The following is a 13,666-nucleotide window of genomic DNA, read 5'->3' on the forward strand; positions in this document are numbered from 1 at the left end:
AACCGTCAACACTGCTCTTGGAGTCAAGAAAAATGCACAGGGCAGTAAAAAGTAAGTGACAAATGAGTGAAAACTCTCCAATTTTTCGCTAGAGCTGCGTACTGAAAAACGAAAAGCAAAACAAATTTTTCCGTTCAAGATTTCGTTAAAGAAATTTTGTATATGGAAAATTTCATTTCGCTTCCAGCTGCGTACTAGGCTTAAGGGTGCAAACCTCGTAAATCCATTGTTCAGGAGAGCGATTTCAATTTTTCAATTTTTTACATTTAAGACATTTTTCATGTCTAATTTTGTCTCTTTTTGTCGTTTAATAAAACAAATATGCAGTTTTTCTTTAATAGATTTATAAATTTTCAAAAATCTAATTTTTGTAAAAAGTGGATTTACGAGGTTTGCAGCTTTAGCCGACGCTATGTCGAATTGCTTCCAACAAAAAAAAATCCAACCAAAATCCATCTCAATGCGTTTTACGTGTCGTAAACAATGTTTCGAGCATGTTTGACAGAACAGAACGAAAAATCGATTTTAAAGGCTTAACTACATACACCACTTTTTGAAAAAGTACAAAAGTGAAAATATTTTTTTTCTGGCTAGCGGGATTCTGCATCATTTACTGCATTCTGCATCATTTACTTTAATTTTCTAGTCCGAAAAAACATACAAAAATGCGTTTGAAAATTTTCACTTTTGTACTTTTTCACTTTTTGAGCCAATGTAGTTAAGGCTTAAAGCTTTAACTACAATGACCTAAAAAGTGAAAAATTGGGAAATTTACAAAAGTAAAATTTTTTTATTTCTTTCTAGCGTTATTTGTTTTTGTAAAAAAAACTATGAAAATTTTTGTCTAAACCAAAAAATAAGCTTTCTGCATCATTATTTTTAATTTTGCGATCGGAAAAACTGTCACAAAATAAGTTTGAAAATTTTCATTTTTTGACTTGTTGCAAAAAGTGGCCGTTGTAGTTATACCTTAATTCGATTTTTTTTTTTAAATGAATTCGACATTAAAAAATCTCTGAGCTCTCAGAAATTTTCCTTTATGTGACGCACCTATTAGGTCTGTTTGGGTACTGTCTAAAACAGAAATATTTCTATTTTTGTCAAAAATAATATACAAAACTTCAGAAAATAAGTTTAAAAGCAAAAACAAAACAAATTTAATTTCGTTCAAGATTTCGTTAACGAAATTTTGTATGGAAAATTTCGTTTCGCTTCAGCTGTGTACTAGGCTTGAAACAGAAATATTTTTACTTTTTTCAACAATTTAACCTAATTCCTGTTTGGGTACTCTGGAACTGTGTAGTTATTTTCTGTTTTATAGCCCCGTTCCATTGGAGGTGGTAGAGACTCATGAGAAGATCTAGTACTAGAATTAACACATGATCTTCTACTCGAGGAGATAGGAATGTGTAGTTGTTGTACCTGCTAGATTTCTACTCACGAGTAAACTACCACCTCCAATGGAACAGGGCTTATTGCCTGGCTAAAGTGATTTTTCAATCGATTGAAAAATCACATGCGGTGGCTACACACTGTTGTGCCCAATCAAGTTCCACTTTTACATTTTCTAGGAACAAACGTCAAAAAGAGGAAAAAATTAGCAATGGAACTGTACTACTCTCAGAAAATTCAGTTCCCTTCGTGAGCATTTTCCCCCTTCACTCCCGATCCCTCTTGCCTACAAACTCACTGCTTAGGCGATTGAAAAATCACCGTGTAGCCAGGCACTTATGCAATACCCAAACAGACCTTCACCACTTCCAATTGAACGCATCTCTTTTCAGTTTGTATAAAAATTCGAAGCAAACAAACCTCCTCATTTTCACTTCGTACTGTACATTTGAGTTGTCAAAACTCGAAAACTCGTTTAATTTTTTTTTTCGCATCTGTCAAAAAAACAAAAAGAAAAAAAATTATTATAAAAATTAAATAGAAACGCCGAGTAAAAAGAAGTTCATCAAAAAGGAGTCGCAAATTTATCAAATAAATCCAAAAAAAGAAATTAGCATGACATTAAACCAGGTAGGACTCAATTTAAAACATAATTTTCACAATTTTTATTTTTTCTTACAGAAAACAGAAAAAGAAGAAGCTCCTCTTCCTTCCCAAAATGGCACAATACAGCATCGATTTTTTTTTTTCTACTTTTTTACATATATATTTACATTTCCTCTAAATTTTCACTTATAAAAATTCATTTATTCATATTTTTTTTTTATATATTTTCATTCACTAAAATAGTAAATAACCTAAAAAACAAACAAAATGAACACGGAATTAATATCAAAATCGTTGCGTTTCCATGGTCAGCCATTGCAAAAAATATGGGCTGGCGAACGCGGCGACCATGACCTCTATCAGCTTGGAATAACAAATCCAGATTTTTCTGTCTACTTTGAGAGACAAAAGAATCTAACGTTTCAAGACCGCGCCAAGCGTTTGAAACTTCATCAGTTTCTTGCTCGCAATGCCGATAAACTTTATACTCGGGACTTGCAAAGTGCCAGTGTAAATACCGGGTCAGAAAGTTTGTCTTCTACGTCGAATGGCAATCGTCAAGGTCGGTTTTTTCGTTATTGAATTTATTTATTTGCTTTTATTTTGTTGTTGTTTTGAAAGAAGTCGTTTAAGTTGATTTTTTGTTAAACAAATTCAAGATGTTACTGACAAAATTGTACCAATGCCACCGTATGAGTATTTTTTGAATACCGCCGGACAGGAAAAGTCTAAAGTGTGTCATAGCACATTGGATGCAGTGAAGCCAGGCCAGATTGTTTATGGTGTTATTACGAAGCCATATGCAGCTGGGATGCTAGTTAAGGTGTTGTGTACAAGGGAGCCACTTGTTCGATACCTGGCAGACATCAATATTAAGGTAAGTTTTGTTTTTGTTGTTGTTGTTTAGAGAACACAATATTGTGGCTCTTGCTAATTGTCTTATAGAGTTGGGAATTAATTAATTAAGGGAATTAATTAATTAAGGAATTAACAAATGTGGAACCATTTTTCAATTACATACTTTCAAATATTATTGAAAAATTTCAATTACCCATTTCATACCAATTTAAAGGTGTCGATTTATTTGTAATTCAATTACTTACTTACTTACTTAGGGTGACCAACGCCGTAAGGCGGCTACAATCCGCTGTGGATTTGGGCACCAACCAACAAGCTTCGCCAGCCAGCTCTATCTTTAGCTCGCTGCTTCCAGTTTCGCACGCCAAGTTGATTGAGGTGCCCTTCCACTTGGTTGCGCCACCTCAGACGAGGTCTCCCTCTACTGCGCCGTCCCTCTGGGTTGGAGTCGAAAACTTTCCGGGCCAGAGCATTGTTGTCCATGCGCTCCACGTGACCTAGCCATCTCAGACGCTGCACCTTCACGTCCTTGTACAACCCGTAAAGCTCGTTGTTGTATATTCTTCTCCAATCACCATCAATACACACGGGAACAAAAATCGCACAAAGAACTTTTCTCTCAAAGCAATCCAAGATGTTTTCATCCGCCTTCCTTAAAGTCCATGCTTCTGCACCATATAGCAGGACTGGGATGATAAGGGTGTTGTATAGGGACACCTTAGTAATTCAATTATTTAATTAAAAACAAAAGTAATCATGGGAGGTGGGTACTTTGCCACCTAGTACTAGTAGTTTACTATCGATTTTCAATGGAACGCACTTTCAACGCATTCAATACAAATCATATATACTCGGGAAGAAGAGCATGAATAGATGGTAGTACTAAATTAACCAAAACATCTACTATTAGTAGACAACCACCTCCAATAAAACAAGGCTAATAATGATTACTTTTTTAAATTCTTCCTTATTTATTACTTTTTTTAGTAATCATTAGACGAAAAAGTAATTAAATTTTTTCTTCAATTACATTTTACAAGATAATTTGCAAATAGAACAGAATATCAAATAAAATATATTTTTTGACATTTTTATGAGTCGTCGTTAGTGTTGAAAACTTTCGAATGGGATAAATTTAGTTGTTCGGTAAACCTTTTGAATAAATTTAATTTTTTTTTATTTTTAGGTTTTTTCTTAAAATTAAGAGCTCACAAATATTTCCAGAATTTTGTTCAAATTTTTAAAATTACATTCATGCATAAGTCTTATTTGTCTAGACATATTTTAAGAAATTCTTAATGCAACTGCAGTCTGAGGAGTGCTAACATTTTACATTTTTTTTATGAAGTTTTTTTTTACGTTTTTTTTCTAGTTACAGTAATGTGAATTCCTCTTAAATCCGAGAACTTCTTGTTTTAATTAGTTCACATTATGGAGGGACTACTGTATTATGTACCTTAACTAGGGTGATTTTATTTTTGTTTTTTATTTTCGGATTCGCATAGTAATAAAAAGTGAATGCTTAAAAAGGGGACTTTTTGACCTTTAAATTAAATGGGGAAAAATAAACTTCAATATAAATTTTGTTGTTGAGTTTGAATCATCTAAAAAATATGTTCACTTCACTTTTAATTGAGATTTCAATCAAAAATCTTAACAAAGGTGCAGTTAGTTGAAAATCTAGAATTCTTAAATTTCGATGTTCATACTTTTCTTAAGACTTTTTTCTAAAAAATATATTAAAAAAGTCAAGTAACTTATTTTTTTTTTAAGTTTTACACTCAGTGAAACATGTATTTAAACAAAAAATAAGTTGAACTTTTTTTCCCCATTTAATTTAAAGGTCTAAAAGTCCCCTTTTTAAACATTCAGAGGGTTTCGGGCACCTCAAAATGAAATTATTTAAAAATTTTAATATACAGTTTTGTTCCTTTATAAATAACGCTACTTTTTATTACTATGGTAATTCGAAAATAAAAAATTAAAATAAAATCGCTCCACCTTATTATACATATCACTTGTCGTTTTCTATTGACTTTTGAGATTTTTGTGTAAATATTTCAGATTTTCCACTGCAAATAGAATATGAAATCTAGTTTTGTAGTTGTGTACGAAATCTGTGGTATAAAAAAAAATAAAACTACAACAAATGTTCAGACAAATATCAAACTGAGGAGTGTGTGTGAAAGTGCGTGTGTTTGCATGCTTGAATCTTGCTAAAAATCCAGATTCAGATTCTTGAATCTCAGATTCATTTTTTTTGTAATTTTTTTGAATCTCAAGACGCAAATAGATCATGAAATCTGAGATTTTCCCACTATTTCCCCCTCTTCACCCCCCCCCCCCTTTCAGCTGTCAGATTCACAAATCTCATTCTGAGATTCGTCAATAGAAAAAGACATCAGTGATATTGGTGACCTTTTTGTAATTCTATAAGCTATATGTATATACCAATAGCTTATATAACTTCTTATACCTCAGTATTATGGTTCTTTTCTCAGATATGAAGAAAGTTTGTTGTTTTGTCTGCCTGTAAACCTACGAACCTTTAGAATGGTTTCAAAACATCCTGAAAACGTTACTAATTTTTGATTGAACGACCAGAAATTCAGATTTAAATTCAATAACACATACCTGGTAAATGCTAAAGAGATGCCATCGATATCCATTTCTAAGCAATGAATCAGTTAAAAACTGCACAGTAAAAGAGGAGTCAGAGAATATTTTACAACACCTTCAAAACATAATTCGTAGAATGAACAGACGACTCCAAGTTGTCATTATGCGTGAGAGGAGGCAAAACCAAAGTATTGAATAATATTACTGAAAAGAAATGTTACTTGTTTATAATTTTTATTTTTTTGTATTCTTAAAAAAAAAAAAAAAAACAATTTATCTTAAATCATTTTTCAGAGCATAATTTTGTTAAATTGTATTTTTTCTTGTGTTGTTGTTGCTAAGCACTTTTTCGGCTTGATATACAATAAGTAAACACAAAAATATGGACTTGAATTTTAAATCCATTTAAAATCATATACAGAGGTGTAACTACAAAAGTAGAAAGATGTGTGTGTTTATTTTGAGCAGAAGTGTATATTTATTAATTTATTTATTTAGCTACGAATAACAATAAATATTAGTTTGGAGATTGCAAATTTAGAGGTCCTGAGTATCGATTTTATGTCTTAAAAGTCTTTTTGAGTTTTTAATCGTTTCAAAATATAAATAAAGGGTTTTCGAAAGTTTGTTCATCTTAAAACAAAAATTCATAATTATTTAATGTTTTTGAAAGTTGAATTATTTAAAGGCCTGATGAAGGGGGTAACCATCCCTGAAACGTTGCGCCAAAAAATAAAAAATAAAAGATAAGAATTAAATAAAATTGACTTTAAGCCTACATTAAAAAAATTTATGTTGAATCATTTATACATTGAATAAATTAACCTTTAAATTTAAATCTTTAAAATGCTATTTATTAACGGGTACGTTACATTTATTTATTTATATTTTTGACACTCAAAAGTAGACCTCTTTTGTATAAAATCGATGCTCGCGACCTTAAAACATCAAAAAAAAAAATCTTATTTAGTATTTTTGAAGCCAGAGAAGCTCAATTCTCAAATTCCCTTAAAATAAAAATTGAAATTGTGGTCCTCGCTAATATGCATAGATAGTATGCGTAACATACATACATCAATGACACCAATTTTGATTTGTTAGAAGTCTGATGAAGGCTAACAAAGTGTTTTATCATGAATAAATTAACACAAAAAGCACGATCATAAACAATGGTTTAAGTGTTTTATTTTTTGCATATATCGAAAAAAAAGTTCTTTCAGACTGTTGTCAATCATTTCAGACTTTTTTCTAACTTTTTGGGTTTTTTGAATCCAAATCTATAACATTTGATATAAATCTTTCTGGAATGTTTATAAATGTAATGAGTTCTAAGAAATCAATTACAACAAAATGTAATTAAAACTGTTCTCATTTCAAATACTTGCGAATCAGTTACTTTTTTCAATTACAAATACAAGTAATGGAAGTTTTTTTTTTTTTTCAATCACAATTACCTGTGGTTGTAATTGAAAAATTTGAATATAAAGTACATGTAGTTGAAATGACAGTTGTGAAGAGTTAAAAACAGGAATCATTATTTCCCAACTCTGTTAGAATAAGAAGCAAGTTCCATCTATAGTGTTCTCAAAAATTTGATCTTTTTTTGATATTCGTGAGTTAAAGTTGGGTGCCCTCCTGCTATTGTCCTATTGACGGTCGTTTCGGTTTCTTTAAACTTTTCTTGCGCGATGTTTTTAGGCTCTGCTCCCCAACACCTACATGATTCCGGGACACGATGAAAAAGGAAATCCCAAAAACTATGGATCTAATCTTTTTGTTTGCTGTGAAGTATTGGATATCTCTGTGGATGCTGATCGCATGACACTTGGAACGAAAGGAGTTCTCACCAAAGACACTTCAGCACCGCTGGGACTCATTTTGCCCGAGCAGATTCCCGACTATTACAGGTGAACTCTGGGTTTTTGCCTTTCGTTTCAGGTTTATACTGAAATTTTTCCAAATTTGTAGACGAATTATAGCCGACTCGGTTGATAACTTCCAGGACTACTTGTGTAGCTCCAAAGTATTCAACAATACCAATTGTTATGAAATGCTTTATCAGGAAGTTGGTTTGGACATCAATGACACTTTTAGTCATATGCGTAGTCTGAAACATCGATTTCCTACGCAGGATTATGCCATTGAATTGAGACAAACTCAAGCTAGTAAATGGGCTTTTAGGTGAGAAATCTAAAATCTATAATATACTTTGTGTACAATGTCTTTGCAGGTCTGTTGCTGATGGAATTGAACACTTTAAAATTGGTCGCCATGTTGAAGCATTTCAATGTTTGAACAAGGCGCTGAGTATTGATCCGAGGAATGTGGAAGGATTGGTTGCACGTGGAGCATTGTATGCAAATAAGGGATCATTTGTCAAAGCTGTGGAAGATTTTGAGACAGCATTGAAATTAAATGCTTTTCATACAAATGCTAGAAAGTATATGGGAGAGACTTTGGTTGCATTGGGAAGAAGCTATGAGGAGGAAAATCAAATGGAGGAAGCCGTGAAAGCTTATAATAATTGTTTAAATATTATTCCTAATCATGAACAGGCAAGGATTTCGTTGGATGCATTGATGAGACGTCCGGGACTTGTAGCACCAGTTATTGATATTAATATGCTGTCAATTCCAGGTAAATGAAAAGAAATGCATTTTAGAGATTTTTACTCAAACTTGGGTATGCGGAAAATATTTATAAATTAATTGAAAGTTTGCAATCGAATATGGTTTTCGAAAAACTCATATGTATTTGCTATACACTTTGTCATATTGCACCAAAGAAGTTCATTTACTTATTTTTTTTCTTCCCTAACTGTTTGATGAATGTTGACTTGAAAATTTTCGTCAACGCGGTACCTCAGTTGCCTAGATGCAATTAATTCCAGATCGTGTGTAATTTTTCATGCGTTGGAAATATATACATATATAAAAAAAAAAAAAAAAAAAACAATTTATGCTGTTTTAACATTCGTATATATTCTTAAGTTAAAAGTATCACAGAAGTACATAATCTTTACGACATTTTTCGAATGAAGTTACATTTTTATACAAAACACCAGAGATACGGGAACTTAAATGTCTTTATAATCTGTATTGCCTTTTTTTTGGCCTAAAAAAAGATGAGTGTTTTCATACACTTGGTATTAAAGAAAAAAATAATTAAAATTCAAATTGTGGCATCAATGTAGAAATATCCCACTATTTCCAAATTTTTCTGTAGAGCGGTTTTAAAACTTGGAAATGTGTTTGTGTTTACTCCTAACCTATTTTATGTCGTACAATTAAAACAGTGAGCGATCAACTGCATTTAGAAACACGGACATCACACAGTCAAACGCAGAACGCAAGTGGCTTTCTTCTTAAAAATAAAAACGAAAATCCGAAATTTTGGGTTTAGGTTAGACTGATACGACGAAGTGTTGAAAGTGTCAGTTAAACCTTCGTCTTCTAAACGTTTCATTTGAAAACTTTATTTCGTGAAAATGTTGTTTTTACTGCATGTTTTGAGGTTGACAGTTTGTTGATTGATTTAAGGTTTAAGGTTTAAAGTTCCCAAACCCCAATTAGAAACCCTTGAACTCAACTGAAAATGTTAATGTGCCTTCGACTATTTAAAAAAAGATTTGCTTTTATGGCATTTTTTGAGTGATTAAATTTTTTATCGAAAATCGGCAGTTTGAATATATGTACCTGCATTTTTTTAATTTCTTAAAAAAAAAATCGAATAACAGCGAATTCGTGCAATTTTTGTTACTTTCATATGTATTCACATGTATTTTTTAACATCCCAAACCATTTTTTTATGATTTGCATAAGATGCACCGTTTAAGTGGTAGAGGACATTTTTTACTTGCTCTATAGGGCAAGTATTGGTTTTGTGTTGGAAAAAAAATTTGAGGTTTTAATTAAAACCAACATTACGATAATGGAGAATTCCAAAAAAGTGGGTCTCGCAACTTCGTCCGTGCGTCTGTACGTGCATCTGTACACATTTCCACAGCCTAAACTGGTGGACGGATTTTCTTCAAATTTGATACAGATGATTTTTATGGAATTTTGAACGTTGGTTTTTTTTGTTTTTTTTTTTTTTATGTCTCGCTTAGAAAGTGTACCTCCCATACAAATTTTTCAATTCAAACCAAATAACTCAAAAACAGCTTTAACGATTTTGATTAAACTTTGCAAACGTAATATTCAGAGCAATTGCAGTAAAACTGCATTTTTATTTTTTTTTTTTCAAAAAAGTCAAATACAATCTTAAGAAAGTATTTCTAAATGAATTTTTTTTAACTAATATTAGAAAAAAAAAAAATTATTAGATTTTTGTCTACTTATACACTGTATAACTTTTTTCAAATTGTTGCAAATATGCTTTATTTAATAAAAATAATAATCGCATTATTCGCGGTTAAGACAATCTACTCTTGTGTATAGGTTTGACAGCTATAAGACTACATCCCATTTTCCAAATTTAAACAGTTGTATAAAGTTATACAACGTTTAAATAGGGGGGATAGTCTAAGAGCCCACCACAAATTTTTGGAGTGGAGGCATTACCAAAATGTGATTACTCGATGACACTGCTAGTCAAAAAACTTTCAGTTCTGTGAAAAATCTGAGTATTTTTCTGTTTTGGTCTTCAAAGAGTGTTTGCTTTCTCAAAAAGAAACATGTCTTCATTTTTGTACAAACGAAAATTCAATGTTTTTAATATGACATCAACACTTTTTTTTACCAGGAATTCCAAAAACAGCATAATTTGCAATTTAGAATGAGTTGCATAGTGGTCGTAGCGTTTCAAGTTCAATTTTTAAAATTGTTTGTTGAATATTCTCGGACAACCCTTAAATTAAAGCTTTGACTCTTTGAATCGAATTCTGTGTTCCAACTGCTTTGACTTTCTTTCTTCAGGATAAAATTTTCTCAAAGTAATGCCGTAAATATTTTGGAGACTGGATTCAAAAAATAAACTGCGTTCATAGCTCCATCGGCAAGTACCTTCCAACCTAAAAATTTACTTTTTTTAAATTTATTTTTTAATATTTGAAAGTCAAAGGATGATAAAAAAGCAGATTCGTTTGCTTTTATGACAAACTCATTTTAGATAAAAACCTTTATATTCCTTGAAAACCAAAACAAATAATATAGTTTTGTCAACAATAAAAAAGAAGAGGGTATCCCATCAAATATTCTATTTAAAACAACATTTTAACATTTCTTCTTACAATGCAATCATTTCGCATTAGGGGTTATCTTATTTCTGTTATTGTCTGTTTGGTTTCCAATATTTCACTATTATTTGATCTTTGGTAGCTGTCCGTCATTATTATGTATTCTTTTAACTCGTGTAGATCCTGTTTCTATATTTTTTATCAAATATTTTAAAAAAACTCTTCTTTATCTCAAAATTTAGTTTTTAGATTTTCTTAATTATTTTCTATTATTTTTTACTTTATTTTCAATTTTTTATAATTTTGTTTGCATGTTTCTATTGACACATCGCACTTTCGATTCAAAGTCAAATACTCCACAGGTACATCAGATTTGAAGAAAAAGAAAAAATCAAAACACAAATCTTCAAGTTCCTCCTCTTCAAGTAGCGATGGTTCATCTGATTCTTCATCGGATTCTAACTCATCGGAGGATAGTAGTTCAGGTGTGTATTGAAAAAAAAAACTATTAAATTTTATCTTAACCTGACTAAATAATAAAGGCAAGTTATTAAAATCCTTCCACGGAACTCTCACTTTTACTCGATATCATTTTTATAGAATCAGAAAAACATAAGAAAAAAAGCCGCAAACAAAAATCCTTATCGCCACTAAGCAAACGAATGGGTGACATGAATGCAGGTAATGTTGGATCCACACTCGAATTCAATCAACCATTTCATATGCTACAAAAAGAAGGACAAACGGATTTCAATGAAGTAAGTTATCATCCTTTTTTTGTTTTTTGTAAAGAAGAAAATTTAATCTATTGGATTTATTTTAGTTGGATGCATTTTTGGGAGCTGGAGCTGATGATGACTATGAAACAAGAGTTCAAAAACTCATTCGAGATGCTTCGAAACATAAAAAATTACGCGAGGGTAAGTCTTCTTCGGCTAAGAAAAAATCAAAGAAAAAAAGAAAGAAAGCTAAAAAAGAAGCAGCTCGTCTGGAAAAGAAGACAAACAAACAGGAAGTGTTCACTATGCAAAACACTTTTCAAAAGTTGGTATTTAAATTTTTTGTTGAATATGAATTTTATATAATCTCTATTTTAGGCCACCAACCGATGTAATTGATTTGAATTCAAGTCTTGAAAAATACCAGCGATCTTTAATGGAACTTAAGACTTTTCAGCAACCACCTCAGCCAATAATGACAATGAATGAAACACCTATTGAAGTGGAGGACAATGACGAACCACCACCGGCACCGTCATTTAATCGAGCTGCAGCTGGAAAAGTTCGAGCTGAATCTCCGATACCACCGCCACCAAAGGCTACCAAAATCTGTATTAACTTACAAAATCCGGGATTAAATTCATCCGCCCGGAAGCAACAGCCACCGACAACGAGCTCGACACTTCCTAGTCGATCTGCTCGATTCGATATCAAGGAGGCTAATTCTTTTAAGCCCTTCCCTATCAAAGCACCTGTTGTTTTGGACAAATTTGGGTGTTTCCGTTTAGCTGCTCCAACCAATGAGGTTGCGACCGTACGCCCACGGTCACGATCACGCTCACGATCTCGTGAGAAAATGCATATTTACTCGCGTACAAATATTCATTGTCGTTCAAGTTCGCGTTCGAGTTCTGCTTCTCGTTCGCATGGTCGTCGACGACGATCCAAGTCTGCCACCAGACGTCGATCAAAGTCTCTTACGAGACAACGATCAAGATCGTCTGGTAGGCGGGGTTCGAAATCGCGTTCGCGTCGTTCTCGGTCACGCCGTCGTTCAAAGTCACGTTCAAGGCGTTCGAGGTCACGTCGTCGTTCTCGGTCACGCGGTGGACGTAAGCATTCTCCAACAGGTAGTCGACGTTCACCGCCAAGAAGACGATCTCGATCGCGTTCGAATCGTCGTACCCCATCACCGTTTAATCCGAATCGTCGTCCAAGACCTAACTCGCCAAGTTCTTCTTCTCGTCGAAATCGGTCAAGTCCTAGTTCTCCTAATGGTCGCCATGATTCATATTCGAATAAACCTAAAAAGGTGTTTGGTAATCGTGTGTGGCAACGTCCGGTTGCTGACACTAAGACATCATCCAGATGGGATGCTGAGCCAGATACAAAAATTGGGTCCAATTCGAATGCTGGTCCTTCGACTTCGACTGCTTCTAAAGAACCAAGTGGTATAAATAGTCGTTGGCAGCATGATAAGTTTGTGAAAGAAGATGGTATTTCTTTAGAAGAAATTGATAAAATTATCACACAAGCTAAAAAAGAACGAAAAGAAGAGATTTTGCAAAGAGATAAGAAAATATTAAAGAAAAATCCAAATAATAGTTTTCTTTAAATTATAGGAGTGTAATAAAATAAAGATCAAAAGTAAATTTTCTTTTACAAATTTGTTGGAAATAAATGTATTGGCTTAGAAATTTATTCTAATTGGAAATTGTTTTTTTTTTTTATATAACTTTTGTTTAATTTTTCAGTGTTCCTGAAGTTTTGGTTTGTTTTTCATTCGCCCTGTTTCAGTTACATGTCATGGAAAAACCAATGGAACTCAACCATACAAAACTGACGGACGTCGTGTGTTCATCTAGAAAAATAAAAATGTAGAATTCAGGTGCTTCCAAGAGCTAAGCTAAGCTAATAATAATAAGGGTGCAACCATCGCTCAAGGAAGAAGAAATGTTCAGGAGTTTTGTTCGCCAAAGTTTATTAACAATTTCTTGTGGACGACGACGAAATTCTTCACAAGTGGGGACAGTATTGTAACGGATTCTTAAATGAACAATTTCAAAGGCTGTACTTTGCAATAGCTTGACCTAAATTAAGTGAAGTATTCGAAATCACAGTCCAAGAAGGCGGTAAATGTGAGGCGGTAAATTAAAAAAAATTGTTGGGCGAGATGAAATACCCTTAAAGTTTTGGAAAAAGATGGGAGATATCGGGTTTATATGGCTCATGATTATTGTCTTCAAGCTTATATGGAGGAAGTGATCGTATGGCTAATTAATGGATGGAGAAAAAA

The 13,666-nt window shown here is 32.6% G+C and overlaps 1 protein-coding gene across 2 annotated transcripts; it reads left to right on the plus strand.

The window, feature by feature from the left end:
• Positions 1-1,920: 1,920 nt before the first annotated feature.
• LOC129917892 (tetratricopeptide repeat protein 14 homolog) lies at positions 1,921-13,059 on the plus strand. Of its 2 annotated transcripts, none has more exons than XM_055998097.1 (10): positions 1,921-2,022; positions 2,242-2,560; positions 2,658-2,875; positions 7,174-7,382; positions 7,444-7,656; positions 7,706-8,112; positions 10,999-11,136; positions 11,252-11,409; positions 11,475-11,695; positions 11,749-13,059. In XM_055998097.1, exons 2-10 carry the CDS (start codon positions 2,266-2,268, stop codon positions 12,983-12,985), a joined length of 3,096 nt encoding a protein of 1,031 aa, XP_055854072.1. In that variant the 5' UTR covers positions 1,921-2,022; positions 2,242-2,265; the 3' UTR covers positions 12,986-13,059. The 2 variants fall into 2 exon arrangements, with proteins under 2 accessions (XP_055854072.1, XP_055854073.1); XM_055998098.1 differs by having other exon boundaries at positions 11,014-11,136.
• The last annotated feature ends 607 nt before the right edge of the window (positions 13,060-13,666 follow it).

The sequence above is a fragment of the Episyrphus balteatus genome, chromosome 4 (assembly GCF_945859705.1).
Source record: "Episyrphus balteatus chromosome 4, idEpiBalt1.1, whole genome shotgun sequence".
Lineage (NCBI taxonomy): Eukaryota > Metazoa > Arthropoda > Insecta > Diptera > Syrphidae > Episyrphus > Episyrphus balteatus.